A 17,309-nucleotide genomic window follows, 5' to 3' on the forward strand; every position below is an offset into this window, starting at 1 on the left:
TGAACCCGAACCCGCGAACCGGTTTGAGCGGTTAATTTCATTAAACCCGAACCGCTAATTATGATTTCCGAAAAACCCGAACCGAAGTTGAACCCCATATTAAGCGAACTGTGCCTCCGCTTGCTGAAACCAAACTCGTGGCTGAGCTGTCCAAAACGTAGGTAACTTTACTGCTACAGCATTCTCTGAGTTTGTGCCTTGTGTCATAATGCAAAAATAACGTTTTTGCACGCTCGGGGTCACCAAATGTAGCGAGGTGTTTATTCGAGGTACATCGTAATAGAATAACCACCCGATCCGTCTGGAAGTCCCCGATTAAAATCGGCTGTGTTACGCAGAATAATGCGTTTCTTATCGGGCGGGATTAGAATCTTTAGAACCTGTGTTATAACACAGCCCGATTGCGGACGGTTTTATCGGTAATGGCAGTGAAGCATTAAATTTGTTTTTTATTGGCAAATATTATTTTTGCTGTGATAATAATCGCAGGTAAATTGGGTTTTATATCAAAATGGCAGTTAATTGCAAAACAGCAAGACAAAAGCAAATTGATTCTAAGCTGTGAAATGAATATGTTAAACACTAAAATGAGCCAAGAATCAAGATTGAAGTACCTGATTGGCATTAAGGTTCTGGCAATGAAGCAATGCAAAGAGACCTTTCAGTGAGAAGAATTTCAAGTTCTTACCTTTGTATGAAGCAAAGTGAGGACCAGCACACTGTCATATGAGGGCTTGTAGATTGGATTTGGATTGAAATGATTCACAGTAAGTGGCTGCCTTGTTACTGCCTTTCTAAACTCAACTCTTTCTGTATTTCTGGCTGATGTTATTTTGAATTTTAGCACAGTTAAAACCCCCAATATTGAATATTAACTCTGTTTTATAACACTTAGACTGCTTATTGGTGACTAAACTCAAGCCTCTTTTGTTTAACTCATAATTGTCAAGTCAAATGAGCATACACTTTATCTTTATTTTTTTATTGCAGTTCACCATCCGTAAAAAATGCTTAAAGCTTGAAAAAATCAACAGAAGCATTCCATATCAAAAAAATTGAAGAAAGTCTTTCATTGCGGAAGAATTTTGTCGACAAAAACAGCTCTCTCTTAAAGTGTCAGCAAAATCATTGATGTATACGACCTGTTACTTGCCTCACTGGAGAAAATTGTATGTCAAGATATGCACCACATACTTTAGTTTTACATGAATCAAATCGGAATATGTGTTATTTCTTTTCCACTGTTCTATACCTACAAGTTTATTTATTAGTTCTTATACCCAAATTAAGAATTTGTATTCAAACATTTGTAGACGTTGATATTATTTTACCTCCATGGTGATTATTTTCATGTAAATTCTGAGAATGTTTTGCACTCTGAGGTTATGATCAGATTCAAACGACATTTTGTATGCCTTTACTGGATGTATTTTAGAGTTGACCTGTGAAAACCGTTTGTGTTTATCTTAAACCGTTTAACATCTGGAGCTTGTATACCATTGGTTGACTGCGCAAAAATCATATTTAAAGCGGTCACGGCCTGCATTCGCTTATGATGCACGCCTCTCATTTACGAGGTTATGATCAGATTTAAACGATATTTTGTATGCCTTTACTGGATGTATTTTAGAGTTGACCTGTGAAAACCGTTTGTGTTTATCTTTAACCGTTTAAAATCTGGAGCTTGTATAGGCTAGATTGGTCAACTGCCCAAAAATCATTTTTGAAGCGGTCATGCCCTGCGTTCGCTTATGATGCACGCCTCTCATTTACGAGGTTATGATCAGATTCAAACGACATTTTGTATGCCTTTACTGGATGTATTTTAGAGTTGACCTGTGAAAACCGTTTGTGTTTACCTTAAACCGTTTGTCATCTGGAGCTTTTATAGGCTACATAATTCGACAGCGCAAAAATCATTTTTAAAGCGGTTATGTCATGTATTCGCTTACGATGTACGCCTCTCATTTACGAGGTTATGATAAGATTTTAACGATATTTTGCAAGCGTTTACTGAATGTTGTTTAGAGTTGGCGTGTAAAAACCGTTTCCATATACCTCAAGTCGTTAGTGGTCTCAAACACGTTAAAGCCTGTACTAATGAAAATGATGAAACACCAAATGCACAGTGAGGACAACACTTTATTGATGGAAAAAGCACCTTATGAACCCAATTTCCACACTTCAACATTTTCAAGTTGAGTCCCATAGTTATATGAAAGCAGAAATAAATGGGAAGAGAATAAATAATTACATTCACAGCAATTGGTTGATTGGTCAGTTAAAAACCTGCATTTACAAGTACATAGTAGTAGTACATACTAAACAAGGATCTTTAAGTAAACATACTAAAATAAAACAAAAAGGTGAAACAATATTGTACAGCTGAAAATGTAATGATTTGCTCAAATATCAAGAAAATTAAACCGGATATCATGTGAAAAATGAGGTTGAACCACCCAATTGTTACAACATGCTATCGTGCAGACTACTGGTCAAAACTAGAGGTTCTCAATTTATGTCTGATGAATCACTTCACTGTCTGATTCTCCATCAGAGTGCAAAACTTTCTCAGAATTTACATGAGACCATAATCACCATGGAGGTAAAATAATATCAACGCCTACAAATTTTTTGAATACAAATTCTTAATTTGGGTATAAGAACTAATAAATAAACTTGCAGGCAGGTAGAACAGTGGAAAAGAAATAACACATATTCCGATTTGATTCATGTGAAACTAAAGTATGTGGTGCATATCTTGACATACAATTTTCTCCAGTGAGGCAAGTAACAGGTCGTATACATCAATGATTTTGCTGACACTTTAAGAGAGAGCTGTTTTTGTCGACAAAATTCTTCCGCAATGAAAGACTTTCTTCAATTTTTTTGATATGGAATGCTTCTGTTGATTTTTTCAAGCTTTAAGCATTTTTTACGGATGGTGAACTGCAATAAAAAAATAAAGATAAAGTGTATGCTCATTTGACTTGACAATTATGGGTTAAACAAAAGAGGCTTAAGTTTAGTCACCAATAAGCAGTCTAAGTGTTACAAAACAGAGTTAATATTCAATATTGGGGGTTTTAACTGTGCTAAAATTCAAAATAACATCAGCCAGAAATACAGAAAGAGTTGGGTTTAGAAAGGCAGTAACAAGGCAGCCACTTACTGTGAATCATTTCAATTCAAATCCAATCTACAAGCCCTCATATGACAGTGTGCTGGTCCTCACTTTGCTTCATACAAAGGTAAGAACTTGAAATTCTTCTCACTGAAAGGTCTCTTTGCATTGCTTCATTGCCAGAACCGTGATGCCAATCAGGTACTTCAATCTTGATTCTTGGCTCATTTTAGTGTTTAACGTATTCATTTCACAGCTTAGAATGCATTTGTTTTTGTCTTGCTGTTTTACAATTAACTGCCATTTTGATATAAAACCCAATTTACCTGCGATTATTATCACAGCAAAAATAATATTTGCCAATAAAAAACAAATTTAATGCTCCACTGCCATTACCGATAAAACCGTCCGCAATCGGGCTGTGTTATAACACAGATTCTAAAGATTCTAATCCCGCCCGATAAGAAACGCATTATTCTGCGTAACACAGCCGATTTTAATCAAGGACTTCCAGACGGATCGGGTGGAATAACACAATGAGCGAATACGCCGCATAAGACGAGAGTCAGAGAAAGAAGGCAATCTGTCCGGTTCGCAGTAGTATGAAGGCACACGATATAACGGTAGTGAGAGAGGCCGCTACAGTCTGTTTTATATTTTGTGATTTTTTTGAAACAGCGCACTGAAGAATACGAAAAATAACACTTATAGGGCGTGTCAAAAATTAACAGTAGCCTACACGGGAAAAATTCTTAAGGAGTTTGATAAAGTCAGGTAGATGATGTTTAGAATTAAATTGAAACGAATGGAAATTTGAACCGGTTTAAAAACCGCAAACCGGTTTGGACCGGATAATTTGCCAAAACCCGAACCCGAAAATATCCATTTTTAAAAATCGAACTGGAACCCCTAAAAACAAAACGAAGCGAACCCGAACCGAACCTGAACCCGTATGACAAGCGGTTCGACTCCTTGGTTAAAACCAGGGAGTCGAACCACTTGTTTGGTTTTTGGTTCGGGATCACTTTTTATTGTTTATTTATTGGCTTTGGGTTGTGTTCCAGTTCGGCCAAAACAAAAACTACTGCAATTGTGCCGTTATATTTTCGTCCACAAATATAAAGTCAGTTACGCAACCAAAAGTTCCCTTTTACATTTTCATTTTACATCACAGTAAATTAAATGTTTTCTATGTTGTCGCCCTAAACAAAAACACAAATACGTCAGTGCCAGTCGCGTAAGTGTAACTGAAACTAAGTAGGGACTAAGGTTACCTTACTAACTAGTCCTATAACTAAAAGGTGAGCTGAGTTTCTATTCAAAAATATACTATTTATGTTTTGGAAATATACCTGAATTTCAATTTATTACAAAAGTGAAAAATATAAACTGAATAGCATGGGGCAAATAAAGTGTATGTATAAAGGTAATTTTCGTTAGAATGCAAACTTTCACATATTTTACCTAATTTGCCCTATTATCAGGGTTGCTATCAACATGGACCCCGATGTAAAGACAACCGAAAAATTGAATTTTCTCCCCATTGAAACAAGCGTTTTTGAACTAATCTTTGCATTAATACGAGCCATGACACATCACATGCCGTAATTTTTGCCAGAAACAATATGTTGTAGCAACGCCTTGTTCATAAACTACATATTACAATTCACAACAGCTCAGGTCTATGTTTACTTTTAGTAGGGATTTGACTTGCAATCGTTAAAAATAAGACAAAATAAGGACTCAGGTCAAAAACTAGGACATTTCTTAGAAATGAGGACAATATATCTTTCTAAGACATTGATCTTCAAAATAAGGACAAATCTTAGAAATAAGGATGGTATGGCAACCCTGCCTATTATGTTAGCCTTTTTTTAGTAGTGTGACTGTTTACTTTCCTTGATGCCATATCTTCTTGAAGTATATCCATTATGTTACTGTTTGTTAAATACATTTTTCTATAATAATACAGTTGTTTGGTATGCAAAGAAAGGCTAGAAAGTATCAATTAAACCCAAAATGAATGCTAATTCATATAACATGGAAATTGTGGTGGAGTGTGGTCAAGTGGAAGAAACAGTTAAAAGCATTTTTCATACAATCCTTCTACATCGGACAACAGGAAAATTTCATTACAAACATGAAGGCACCTACTCTATTGGCACTGTAGGAACAGAAGATGTGGATTGTGAGTACATTGATTTCACCTATGTCAGAGTGGCATCAGAGTCCCTGAGTCAAACGGTGTCTGAACATGCTGCTCTGTTTTGTGAACAACTACAGAAAAACACAAGCAATGATTGTGCAATGGGAACAATAACGCTGGAGTTTTATCAGAAGAGAAGAAGCAGGTGGCCATTTAATGATGAGTCTGTTCCCTGGGAGATGTGGAACTTGCACATCACCGAGAGGATGCTACAGGGAGAAGCTGAGCGCACAATCGCTAGGGAGACAGCAGGCACTAGACTCTGTGAAAAAGTTACATCCATAGTTGAAGCTGTTGGTCGGTATGACTTTGTCCCGAAAATGCCAACCCAAAGTGACTTGTCTTTGGTGTTTGACACATCCATGACTGATGTACAACCCTACTTGTTTAAAATCCGATACAATTTTGGAGATGTTGGATTCACAAACACTCCAGATAGTAAAGCAACTAATGTTGGCTTTACTGTGCGGAGACTTTTCAGGGACACCCTTACATTGTAATTTAAAGCTACGCATGCAACTGCAATATTTGTTTTTCATGTGATTGTTTTTACCCTTGGACCAACAAAAAAGTTTGTCAATGTGGCACTAAAAACAGTCTTTTTATCTGTTGTCGCAAATAACATTAGATAACAGAACAGTAGACTTTGTCTTTAAAAAAGGAGTTCACATCACATCACAGTACGCCAGGCCCATTGAAGGCGCTAAAAAAGAGTTTTGATTTTAATATGATTTGAGATAGCTGAGCATAAATACCTATGTTATTGACTTTTGTCTATAAGCAAAACTAGAATTTTATCCCTGCTTGACCAAAATTGTATTTTTATGTGTGTAAGTATTACAATTTAGAACAAAGTTATATGAAAATGCTGACAACACACTAAGTTGTAAAGAGGTTTCAATTTATGTATATTATGTTGAATATTTGTTCCCACTTGTTCTTATTTTCACGCAACAGACTTTTTCCATTATATATTGTTACTGTCGAATTTCTTTTCTTTATTGTATGTGATTTTTTTTTCCAGATACCAATCCATTCTTACATTCCATATATACTGTAATCCTAGTAAGATGTAAAGCTTTGTATTTACTTAAGCAATAATGAACCCTCAGCTGCTCATCAAAAATGTTTCTGCAATCCGTTCCTGTGCTCTATGGAAGTATGACACTCTTCCTCACAGTGGTACACAATGTGTTTCTTCTCTACTATGTAGACATGTTTGTTTCCATATATCGGATTGACAAACTTTCATTTTGGATTGGAGAGGTTTGTATTTTCACATAAAAAAATTCCTTTTAGTATGTTCTGTCATTAACTGTAGCTATTTTAGCATTTAGGCAGGGGTTCTGCAATGCAAACTATTAACTTTTCTGTGTTGTGGTTAACGTGCTTCATTTTATTGCATTAGTCACCAATTTAATATCACTGATATGACAGGTGCTTTAAACCAAAATATCTGTGGTTTGTCAAAAAACTACCTACATATTGTTAAACTACACAGTTAAAGGGAATAAGTTGCTTCAAATAGTTATACTTTTCATTTCAAGTTAATTTTTCTGATATGGAACTCTGTGAATGACCCTCTATTTGGATGGATTAGTGATCGAGCTCTGCTTCAGCCATCAAACAAGAAATCAACCCATCACAATGTTGTACACAGCAGATTGGAAAGTTTATCTCGTACAGGGCCACTTTTTGCCATCTCCTTTGCATTGTTTTGGATTCCCTGGCTTCCACCAGCTGTTCAGTTTACAATATGTCTTTGTCTTTATGATGGATTTCTTACTTCAGTCGACCTTCAACATACTGCACTTTTGGCAGACCTTGCTGTTCATGCAAAAGACAGGTATAAAATCTAGGAACTGCTGCATGGTAAAAGTATAAATTAGTATCATGCCTTTGTTTACATGTTTACAAATATATATTTTTCTGGACAACAAATTAGCTTTTTTCCTGCTTTTTCTTTACCAGAGCAAAGCTCAACAAATGGTGTTCAATCTTTAGTGTGTGTGGCTCTGTCAGTGTATTTTTATCATACATGTTTTGGAACAAGCAGTACATTTTTAAATTCCAGGTAATACAATTGCCACATTGCTGTCTAACCAAGTAAACAATTAAACTTTGATTTGTTTTTTTTTCAGTCTTTTTGCATGGTTCTTGCCTTTATATCAGTAGTTGGGTTTTTGTTGACCACCCAAATGCTTTTAAGACTATACAAATCTCAACACAATTTCAACCATGCATACATTGGAAAAGATCAACATAATTATTCAGGTGATATTCTTTCTAAATTTCATTGCCCTTTTTCCTTCCAATTTTGACGTTAAATGCATTTATGTACAGTTTCCACTAATGAGTCCAAATCCAGCACTGGTTTAAAAAAGTATGTCACACAACTTGCCTCAAATCACAATTTTAGATATTTTGCATCAATGAACTTGCTGCAGGTAAGTTACCATGTCCTTTGTCTGTTATCGTAATAAATGCAGATGTTTTTTTCGTGAAGGTGTTTCACTGTCATTTTAACAGCAACTTTTTTCCTTTGTTTCTTGATGCTCTTGTGGGTGATGCAATAGCCCCCGGAATGGGCCCATTTCTTATAGGTATGTAACACTGCTGTTTACAAGTTCAAAACTTGATGATGTATTATTTGTTTACAGGAATCTCGTTTGTTCTTCCTCACATAAACAACATATACTTTCTTGGTTTGTGTGAGCGCCATGGAGTCTATCTGGTAATCCAGTGGCTTTTCTATGTCAAGTTGAGTTTAGCAGTCTTCATGCTTTTAATGGGCTCCAACAGCGTTTGGCTTCTGTGTATTTTTATAGCAAGGTAAAACATCTCCTATTGTTGTTTAAAGTTTTGTTCTGCATGAGTTTTGACTTAAGATTTTTGCATTTGCAGTAATCGCGTGTTTACCGAAGGAACTTGCAAACTTCTTAATCTAGTTGTTTCTGATTTGGTGGATGAAGACTGTGTGCGTTACAAACGTGATCAGGCAGCATCAGCTGTGCTCTTCGGTATGTCATCTCTTCTTGCAAAGCCAGGACAAACACTTGCCCCCCTTGTAGGGACTTGGCTGCTTGCTGTGTATACAGGTAATGAGTGGAGTTTTATTAAATTAAAATTGTATACTTGGTATTGGAAATATGTTTTATAGCTTTATATGGTGAATTCTAGTTCATAAATTCTACGATATGAACCAAGGCTAAAATGTTGAACTATGATTGTGCATATGAGTCTTACAATATATACAGCTGTAAAACCAGGCTGTGCTAGACCCAAAATTGTGGGTTAAATAATCATTTTGCTTTTTTAGTAGTGGTTAAAGAAAATCATAATAAATTTGCAACAATTGTTGCTATTTCCCTCATTGTGGCCACATTCAAACTTTGATGAGTTTTTTTTTGTTTTAGGTGAAGACATTTTTCAAACTAACTCCAAAAAAGTAGCTGACCCTGGACTAACAAGTGGTTGGATGTCAAAACGAGATGCATGTTTTATGATTCTTGTGGCGATACCAATTTTCTGCTCATTGCTGCAACTTGTAGCTTGGAGTAAATTTACCCTTAAGGGAGCACGCTTGAGTGAGATTAAATCTGTCCGCTTACAAATGGAGGACGATTATGTCTAAAACTAAAAAAATACTTTTTACCCAAAGAACATGTCTGAAGCTTTTAAAGGCACATTTTATGTGTTTATAAGGATAAACTTTTGTGTCTTTTAAGGTGTGTAATAGGTTTTTAACTGTTAGTTTCTAATTGATCTTTTTTCTTATAAATGACCAGTTCTTTGGTTAATGGCAGTTTTTAGCTACAGTATGTATTTTAATCCTTGTTATTATGCCTCAATGATTATGGTGGAAGGTCAGTGAAAAAAATACAGTTCTGTTGCCTTTATATCGCCATGTTAAGACAAATTGTCTTATATGCAAAACTGTAAGGTTTTTTCGTCATTCAGCAAACTTTAAAATCCTTGTTATGTGCACTATTAATTATAATGGGAACTTGTGTCAGTAGTTATGCCTTGTGTGATGCAAAATCATTGTTAAAACAAGTTTTGCAGTACAGCAAATTTCGACTAGTTTGCATTTTTTTTACTGTTTTATCTAGTTTGTCACATATCTATTCTGTATTCTTTATGAAAATTTGTTAGGTGCCACTGATTGTTATTGTTGTTTCTTTTGCCTGTTTGATGACCAAATATTCTGCCTTGACATTTCTTTGTGATTTTACTGTTTTCTGTGCTTGTTGTGCAGTATGAATTATTAGGGTTCCAAGAGTTTTTATTACAAAGACTGTGTTAATTGTAACTTATGATTTGAAGCAAAACTTGTATTTAACCACTGCAAAGCATCATAAGTGGTACTTGTGTTTTAAGTTAAATTCATTCGAAGCAAGATTGTATTATCAAAATTGTTATTTGTCAAATAGTAGCAGTCTTTGTTGAATATGAGCTTAGGAAAATCAAAAGACCACTGAAATATTTTGTTCTCAATTTATGTATTGGATCTTAAAAAATTGGTATTTGTTTGTTGTGTTTGGTTGTTTATTCTTTTATTTATGTTTGAGTGTGGGAAATCTGGTGGTAAACTGAAAAAGTGTCTACTGCCTGCCATGGTAGTTTCCGTGTTGGTATGAAGGAAAAGTTTCACTTGAATTGTTTTACTTCTTTTTGTAAGATAAAGTGCAATAAAGAGATGCTGTATAATCTGAAGTAAAATGTATGGTGCAAACAAAAGCTTAATGCTAAGTCACAGGGGTGGCTTAGCCGCCATGTCTTCGCAATGTTATTGGTTATAATCATGTATTTGCCACTTGTGTTTCCGTGAGTTAACTTCGGTCACATTGCTCAGGCTCATACCAAGAGGAACCCGAGGTTAAACCAGAGTATACTGTTACGTGGTCTCGGGTTGAACTAAATTGAAGCCTCAACCCCCAAGTTGATAAAAGCACGCAATGATTAACTATTTGAAGAACTTTAGATCAATCCCTCCTAGGTTCAACCATCACCCCGAACTTCAGGGCATGCATTTGTAAGGATTTTGTAGTGTGCATTGTTATCACAACGTGTTAAAAATTGGCATAGGAGCTACTCGCTCACTCTCACCTGCAAACGTCGGTTGGGAAATTAATCTTTACCAGTTTTAATAATATTAAAGTAGATTCCGGGGTTGTGTGTTGTAACGATCTGCCACAACATAGGTATTTTTTTTTGCTGTTTAGAAAATGTTTTGCAGCTGACAGAAATTGTAAAAAATATGATTTCTATGTCGAAAACACATGGCAATTTTAACTTACGTTTGTAAACAGAACTATGTGCATTTCGTTGCAGTAGATTATTGTAGGTGCGAGTGGTAAAAAAATGCAAAATATTTCTAAATGTTTGTGTTAAAAATATTACAGCAAAATATAAGATTTTTGTAACCGTTTCACGAAAACATGGCAAAGAAAAAGAAAGGTTTGGCTGATAAAGTTCGACAGTCAAAACTGAACAAAAAGTCTTCACACACCTTGGACAAAGTTCGTAATAACCCGTTTGAGATTAAAATAAACAAGCAAAAGCACAACATCATAGGAAGAAAAACAAAACATGACAGAGGTCTGCCAGGAGTTTCAAAGTCCAAAGCAAATAAAAAGGTGGAACTTCATTTCATTTACAAGCAAAGCAGCCATATGTGCTTCTTTTTAACAACAAGTTTTTGTTGTTTTACTTGTTTTTTGATGTATTCTAATAGAGAAAAGACACATTGCTAAAAGAGTACAAGCAAAGAAACAAGACAAATGCCATTCGAGATGAAAGATTTGGAAATGATGATTCCCAACTAAGCCTTGAAGAAAAAATGTTGCAGCGATTTTCACTTGAAAGGAAAAAGAAACATGAAAAAATGGCTCAATTTAAGTAAGCTACTTTGATCCCTTGTTTTATGTTTTTTCATACTTTTTATTCTTGTACAGCTTAAATGAAGATGAAGACCTCACACATTTGGGTCAATCACTTTCCAACATTGAGAAATTTGATGACTATGAGGGGAGTGACAATGAGGAGGAAAGTGGGACGATATCAGGTGAGAAATAAGTTGAACAAATCAGTGTTTTTCGTATAGCTTACATATCTTTTTAGAATTCAGGATTAAGAATAAGTGTTGCATAAACGATTAAAGGATCTAATGTGTAGTTTCCAGTAGAAACTCATTTGTTATTCAATTATTTTTGTCTCAAGAGTTCATTATTGTTCCAAAAAAAATTTTGCGTGACAAAATATTCAAGTGCCATTGGTTTCAATTGATAAAATCTCTCTATTATGGGAGGAACATGATTAATTTGATCAAACTAGATAGTTAAGTTATATAAGAACATGTGCCACATGGCTTGCCATTTTATTTTAATACATTCAAGTTCAAACTTAATGTGTAACCTTTTACCAGGGGAATATGTAACCCATGCTCATTTTGGTGGAGGAATATTTAGCAAAAAAGAAGATGGTGATGAGGTTGATCAGAATGATGAATCTCGATCCAGAAAAGATATTATTGATGAAATAATTGCCAAATCCAAAAAAGCCAAAGTGTGTTTAAGAAAATTTTTGAAATAGATTTCTCATTTTTTTGGAATAACCATCTGCATGTTTGTTTTTTCACAGTATGAAAAACAAGCCACAAAAGAAAAGTCTGATGAATTGAGGGACAAACTTGATGATACTTGGAATGACTTTGAAAAACTGCTTAGACCTTCATTAAGAACAAACAGAGGTAGCATTTATAACCTGTTGGCAGAACATACTCTCACTGAATTGAATCCACACTTAGCTTGAGATTCCTACTGTTGTGGTTCATGTCAAACCATACATTTAGACAAAGAAACTGCCAGGGAAAGTTCAAGGCCTGATGACTATGACATGACAGTCAAACAGATGCTGTATGAAAGAAAGGTTGCCCCAACTGAAAAGTATGAGTAAATTGTTTTTTGTTGTTTCGGTTTTTAGTTCAATGATAAATTCCATGTGAATAATGAAACAGTTTTCTTAGGTTTTTTTCCAATGCTAGTGGATAGTTTTTCCTGTCAAATTAAGTTATTCTTTAAATTATCTTTGTGGTAAAATCCACCCTTGTTGTTGTTACAAGTTTGAGTTTCAATTTCAACACTTAAACATGCAGATTTGTGCAGGCTTTAAGTAGATGTGCTGTGTAATAGAGTAGGTAAACCAAAATAATTGAAAAGTAAGGTACGGTAATGATGTATATTTTATATTTTTAAAATTTTCACAGGGTGAAAACTGAAGAGGAATTAAAACTGGAGCAAGAAGAGGCAAGGAAAGCAGAAGAGGAAAGTCGAATTAGAAGGATGCAAGCAGACTTTGTTGAAGGAGGACCCAAAACTCAACATCAATCTGCCGATGCTTTGGAGGAGGAGTAATTATTTGACACTTGTTATTTTGTCTTAACGAATTAACATTTTTACAATTGTGCATGAACAAAACACTTTCATTAATAACAACTGATTGCTTTGGTCATTTTTGTGAAATCTGTGGAAATTTATTAAATTTTATTGAGTGATTTATTTTAGTTACTATGTGAGTGAGCCATTGGGTGAAGATATCGAACCACTTTCATTTGGACAAAATGAAGATGAAGATTCAAACAATGATGATGAGGTATAACATTTACAGCCAAGAGAGTCCCAGCCCAAGTGTAAAAATCAGTAATCTGTACCTGGTTTGTAAATGATACAATTCATGAAAAAATTAAAGTAAGCCAGGTCTATTTACCGAATCAAGCCCCTTTAAAAAATATGAAGTAATTATTTTAGCACAAGTATATTACCTGCAATACGCCATACCGTGATTCATATTTAAGTATTCTATGATCACTGTACTGCATGAAGCTTCAGGGCTAGTCCCCATAATAAATGTATCTTAGTTTATTAACTAATAATGAAAGTTTTGCAATATGCCAACATGTACATAAGGTTTGTAGTGTACAAAGAATGCCGGTTTAAATCTCCTCTTTTTAAATTTGATTGCCTAGTTTCACCAAAAATACCTTTTGGGTTTTACAACAGAATAGTGAAAATTCAGACGCTGAGAATGATCAACCAGCAGAGGAAGAATCAGAGCTCGGAGATCTTGGAATTGAAGAGGATGATGATGGGGAGGTTTCTAATGAACAGGAAGAAGATTCGGATGACTATTCTGACATTGATTCTGGAAATGAAGATGATGCTGACATAACAAGTCTTGACACTGAAGAAGGAAGTTCAAAACAATCCATTTCACCTCATAAGGAAGAGAGTGTTAATAATACTGCCTGCTCAAAATGTAAAAAAATGATTTTGTTATCTTTGATTTTTGTATCAGTTTTAATGTTGAGGTTGATTTCTTTTGTTATTTGCAATGGGTAGTAGTTCTGTTTTCTCTATACTTTTAGGTCTAAAATCTATTTTAGGGATTTTGCACTTGAAAACTTAATTCCAGCACTTAACTTATTTTGTAAAATAACTTAACTTATTTTGTCCAACTAAAATGTAAAGCATCTTATTCATGACTCTTTCTATAAGCACTATATGCGTACATGAGACAGGTGAACACTCTCAATTTTAGTTCTTGTGTCTGTTCTATTTCAGTTCCAGTCTCCTATGCTGATTTTGCTTCTCGGATGTCATCTTTTAAGTCAGATGGAAATCAAGCTGCATCAAAATTCACAAGCCAACTTAGAAAACAGTTTGCTCCAAACCTGAGAAAGGGCAATAAGGCCAGGATGGTAGAGTTATTTGCATATGTATGGGAACATTGCTGCAAAGTTGCTTGCAATTCGCCACCAAATTTTAGTGTCATATCCAGTCTTACAAAGTAAGTGTTACTAAATCTGGGTCCTTTTTTGCGTTCCACAGATGTTTTTAACTTTTTTGCTAGTGGGGTAAGTATAGGGAAGCTTGAGTTTTGGCATTCCGTAACTGATAAAAAAATGTAAAGCTAATTTGATCCATATTATTGAAGGACACTAGCAACTTACTGTCAAATAGTAAAATACCAGAAAAGAGTCGAGGTATAATGTTAAATTAAAATGGGTACGGAGGTAAAATCTCGGAAAGCCACCAAAAAGTAAACAAGACAAAAAATAAGAACTTTTGGCTACTTTTTGGCACCTTTAGAGACAGCATGATAAAAAAAATTCGGATCGAATTTTAATTTTTTGCATTAAATGTTTACCTGAAAATAAAAATAGGGAGTCATGTGTATGGTATTATAGTGATAGCTACCAATTTAGTTGATTTCCTTTTTTATTTTTTAGAATATTTGGTTTCCACTTGATTAGGCTTGAAGTATTGTATTGCCTGTAACAGCTTCTTGTTTTCCTGTTTACAGACATTTGTACGAACTCTGTGCAGTTAACAGTGAAGTTTGTTGCCAATGCATTGTGGAGAGAATGAAAAGATCTTATCAGACATGTTTCCGATCAAACAAGTCACATGTGATGTGGCCATCCTTAGATGTGGTATGTTCTTTGAACATCATTAATGTAACTCTTTGTCAGTGTCAATATGTTTACGTAATTTAGTGTAGTATGGGTTGTTTTTGTATCGTACCACTGTTTAAACTGTCAGCATGTACTTACAGCTCATCCAGTTTAAGCTGATCAAAAGCTTGTTCTCAACAAGTGACTTTTGTCACCCTGTGGTTACTCCTGCTTTTTACTTCATGTGCAATTTACTCAACAAATCGGTTTTAATTACATTTAGGTAAGTGTGATTATGTTGTTTAATTTAAAAAAAAAACATAGTAACAATCAAAACTTCAGGAACTAGGTATTAAAATTTTGTATTGTATGTTTTTGTGAAGGTGTGGCAAATTTGTTTACTTATGTTTTTTTCATTCAACTGCCCTCAGAGACTTTTGTTACAACCTCTGTTATTTAGGTTTAATGCTTTTTGCTTTGCAGTGATGTATCTCGCGGCTTGTTCATCTGCACATTGATTTACGAATACGTGTCTTTTTCGAAGCGTCTTGTCCCTGAATGCATTAATTATCTCGTCACAGTACTCTGCTTAGCTTTACCAACAAAGTCTCACGCAGGGAAACGTAAGTTTTTAATATACGCGGTTATCCCCAACTAGTATTTGCACTGTTGATCGAATACTTGATGATTTAAATCCCATTTTTTTATCATCTGACGCATTGGCCTAGTTTATAATCGGCTTTACAAAACTTTGCAACCGTTCGTTGGTTTACAGAACTTATGATTATTGTTTGGTGTAGGCATACCCACCGTTGCCTCAACTCGATTCAACCAAAGAAACCTGGAGTTACTAAAATGGAATAAGGATTTTTCACCAGTAAAAAACCTTGAGAAAGCTGATTTGAGTTTGCTCGTAACTCCTACTGCTGACTCCTCAACTTCCGATAAAATAAGGTACAACATGGCTTCAGTATTTCCAAAGCACTTTTAGTTTTTTCATTCACTTTCAAATAAAATCTCGTGCATTTTTTGTTCAGGAACCAGTTGTTATCCACTGCCCTATCTCTTACGTCAAAATTTTTACTGCTTTACTCCGAACTGACGTCATTCGACGAACTGGTATTGCCCGTAAAACAAGTTTGCGAAGAACTAATCAAGGTTCCATGTGTCAAGGCTCAACCCTTGCTTCTCAAGTCAACTGAGAATGTTGCGCAACTGATCGCATCCAATGCAAGCAAACCAAGGAAGCCAATTTCTTTTGGCAGAAACAAACCTAAACCATTGCGACTGATTGATCCGAAAATTGAAGACACGTATGTTTATGTACTGGTTTACGAGACTTTATGTGATGCTGATATTCGCTTTTCAATATATTGGCATTTTATTCATGTTTGGTATCAGAGACTTTGTTCTTACCTACTCAAGGAAACTTTTTGTTACAATGTGCTTTATTTTAATCGGAGAAAATTTAAAACTTTGAATTTTCATTTCGCAGAGGTGAACCGTTCCAGAAGCGATCGCGAAAAACAAATCCCTCGAAGAAAGAACGTGAACGCTTATTGCACAAGTGTCGACGCGAAATGAAAGGTGCTGTGCGCGAAATTCGCAAAGACAATCGATTCATCTCAAGACAGAAGCAACTGGAACAAGATGAGCTGTGAGTTTTATGAATTTGCCGACAATTCAGCGTATTTATTCACCTTACACTCCATTTGTCATTTTTAAATGTGCAGAAGAGCATTCCTTTCTTGCTGTTAATTCGGCAATCATTTTTGTAACGAATATGGGTTCGAAAAAACTTGCATCGTGTGCGCAAAACAACTGCAGTACTTTTTGATCCACTGGGCATTAAACGGATGCTGTTTTAGCCGGCCTTGCCTTGGTCTGATCGAAAAATCGAAAGCGCGTAAAAATAGTTGAAACAGAACAGTCAATTGATATTGATTTTTGTTTTTCCTTAAGATATTAGTCACCGGTAAACTCGAATGTAACTTTAATTTGTCATTTTGCTTCCAGGGACGCGGAAAGAGCTGCCCGCGTGAAACGACTGTACGGATTGCTTTCCAACCAAGAAGGCGAAGTTCGCAACATTCAACACAAGAAATACAAACTAGAAATATAAACAAGGCTCAATTGTCGCAAGACTGAGTGTATTGATGTTTCACAGCTAGTGGCAGAGTATTTAGGTTTCAGTTTTTCGCCGGGTGGCGCTATGGAGGAATAATATGTCAGGCGTAGCTAGCGAATGTCGGCACTACAAAGAGTGGTTATGTTGACTAAAACAGGGTGTAAAATTTTTAATCGAAATGGTTTGTGGAGAAATTATGCAAATTACCAATTGGTAGGTTCAACCTGTTGTGACGATGGTCAAATTACACGGTAGCGCTACTAACACCATAACGCAAATGACAACCAAAGTCGATTTGGTTATATCTCCCAAAATGCTCACGGTTAGGGCTATTAGGGTCGGTGTAAGGTGTTAGCACTTAAAATTCAATAAAACTAACCCCCAAAAACAGTTAGGC

General features: G+C 35.3%; 3 protein-coding genes and 2 long non-coding RNA genes across 5 annotated transcripts; 4 read left to right on the top strand and 1 right to left on the bottom strand.

Annotated features, from left to right (window-relative positions):
- Positions 1 to 106: 106 nt before the first annotated feature.
- On the top strand, positions 107 to 2,265 carry LOC145222848 (uncharacterized). The gene is made up of 2 exons (XR_013859389.1): positions 107 to 767; positions 991 to 2,265. It is a non-coding gene; the product is annotated as an uncharacterized LOC145222848 (long non-coding RNA).
- On the bottom strand, positions 2,125 to 3,764 carry LOC145222847 (uncharacterized). Its single transcript, XR_013859388.1, has 2 exons — positions 3,173 to 3,764; positions 2,125 to 2,949 (listed from the first exon to the last, which is right to left on the bottom strand). It is a non-coding gene; the product is annotated as an uncharacterized LOC145222847 (long non-coding RNA).
- Positions 3,765 to 4,363: 599 nt separating this feature from the next.
- On the top strand, positions 4,364 to 6,355 carry LOC145222846 (autophagy-related protein 101-like). Its single transcript, XM_080089067.1, has 2 exons — positions 4,364 to 4,425; positions 5,097 to 6,355. Exon 2 carries the CDS (start codon positions 5,144 to 5,146, stop codon positions 5,828 to 5,830), a length of 687 nt encoding a protein of 228 aa, XP_079945193.1. The 5' UTR covers positions 4,364 to 4,425; positions 5,097 to 5,143; the 3' UTR covers positions 5,831 to 6,355.
- Positions 6,355 to 10,040, top strand: LOC145222844 (solute carrier family 68 member 1-like). The gene is made up of 9 exons (XM_080089064.1): positions 6,355 to 6,596; positions 6,878 to 7,176; positions 7,302 to 7,404; positions 7,472 to 7,604; positions 7,674 to 7,777; positions 7,837 to 7,933; positions 7,991 to 8,162; positions 8,235 to 8,428; positions 8,747 to 10,040. Exons 1-9 carry the CDS (start codon positions 6,456 to 6,458, stop codon positions 8,962 to 8,964), a joined length of 1,461 nt encoding a protein of 486 aa, XP_079945190.1. The 5' UTR covers positions 6,355 to 6,455; the 3' UTR covers positions 8,965 to 10,040.
- A 621-nt stretch (positions 10,041 to 10,661) lies between these two features.
- LOC145222254 (nucleolar protein 14-like) lies at positions 10,662 to 16,926 on the top strand. The gene is made up of 17 exons (XM_080088334.1): positions 10,662 to 10,969; positions 11,068 to 11,231; positions 11,288 to 11,397; positions 11,758 to 11,897; positions 11,973 to 12,081; positions 12,184 to 12,277; positions 12,598 to 12,741; positions 12,896 to 12,983; positions 13,391 to 13,646; positions 13,952 to 14,177; positions 14,694 to 14,823; positions 14,946 to 15,067; positions 15,268 to 15,407; positions 15,585 to 15,738; positions 15,822 to 16,097; positions 16,280 to 16,441; positions 16,801 to 16,926. Exons 1-17 carry the CDS (start codon positions 10,772 to 10,774, stop codon positions 16,904 to 16,906), a joined length of 2,619 nt encoding a protein of 872 aa, XP_079944460.1. The 5' UTR covers positions 10,662 to 10,771; the 3' UTR covers positions 16,907 to 16,926.
- Positions 16,927 to 17,309: the final 383 nt, after the last annotated feature.

This window comes from Phallusia mammillata, chromosome 4 (genome assembly GCF_965637545.1).
Source record: "Phallusia mammillata chromosome 4, kaPhaMamm4.hap1.1, whole genome shotgun sequence".
NCBI lineage: Eukaryota > Metazoa > Chordata > Ascidiacea > Phlebobranchia > Ascidiidae > Phallusia > Phallusia mammillata.

What these genes read in the sequence shown, in the direction of transcription:
- LOC145222844 (XM_080089064.1), top strand. Translation starts at nt 6,456, where the DNA reads ATGTTTCTGCAATCCGTTCCTGTGCTCTATGGAAGTATGACACTCTTC. An exon ending in GCTGTTCATGCAAAAGACAG is followed by an intron (nt 7,177 to 7,301) that starts GTATAAAATCTA and finishes TTTCTTTACCAG; the next exon opens with AGCAAAGCTCAACAAATGGT. An exon ending in AGATCAACATAATTATTCAG is followed by an intron (nt 7,605 to 7,673) that starts GTGATATTCTTT and finishes ATTTATGTACAG; the next exon opens with TTTCCACTAATGAGTCCAAA.
- LOC145222846 (XM_080089067.1), top strand. Translation starts at nt 5,144, where the DNA reads ATGAATGCTAATTCATATAACATGGAAATTGTGGTGGAGTGTGGTCAA.
- LOC145222254 (XM_080088334.1), top strand. Translation starts at nt 10,772, where the DNA reads ATGGCAAAGAAAAAGAAAGGTTTGGCTGATAAAGTTCGACAGTCAAAA. An exon ending in TTCATTAAGAACAAACAGAG is followed by an intron (nt 12,082 to 12,183) that starts GTAGCATTTATA and finishes CCATACATTTAG; the next exon opens with ACAAAGAAACTGCCAGGGAA. An exon ending in TAATACTGCCTGCTCAAAAT is followed by an intron (nt 13,647 to 13,951) that starts GTAAAAAAATGA and finishes GTTCTATTTCAG; the next exon opens with TTCCAGTCTCCTATGCTGAT.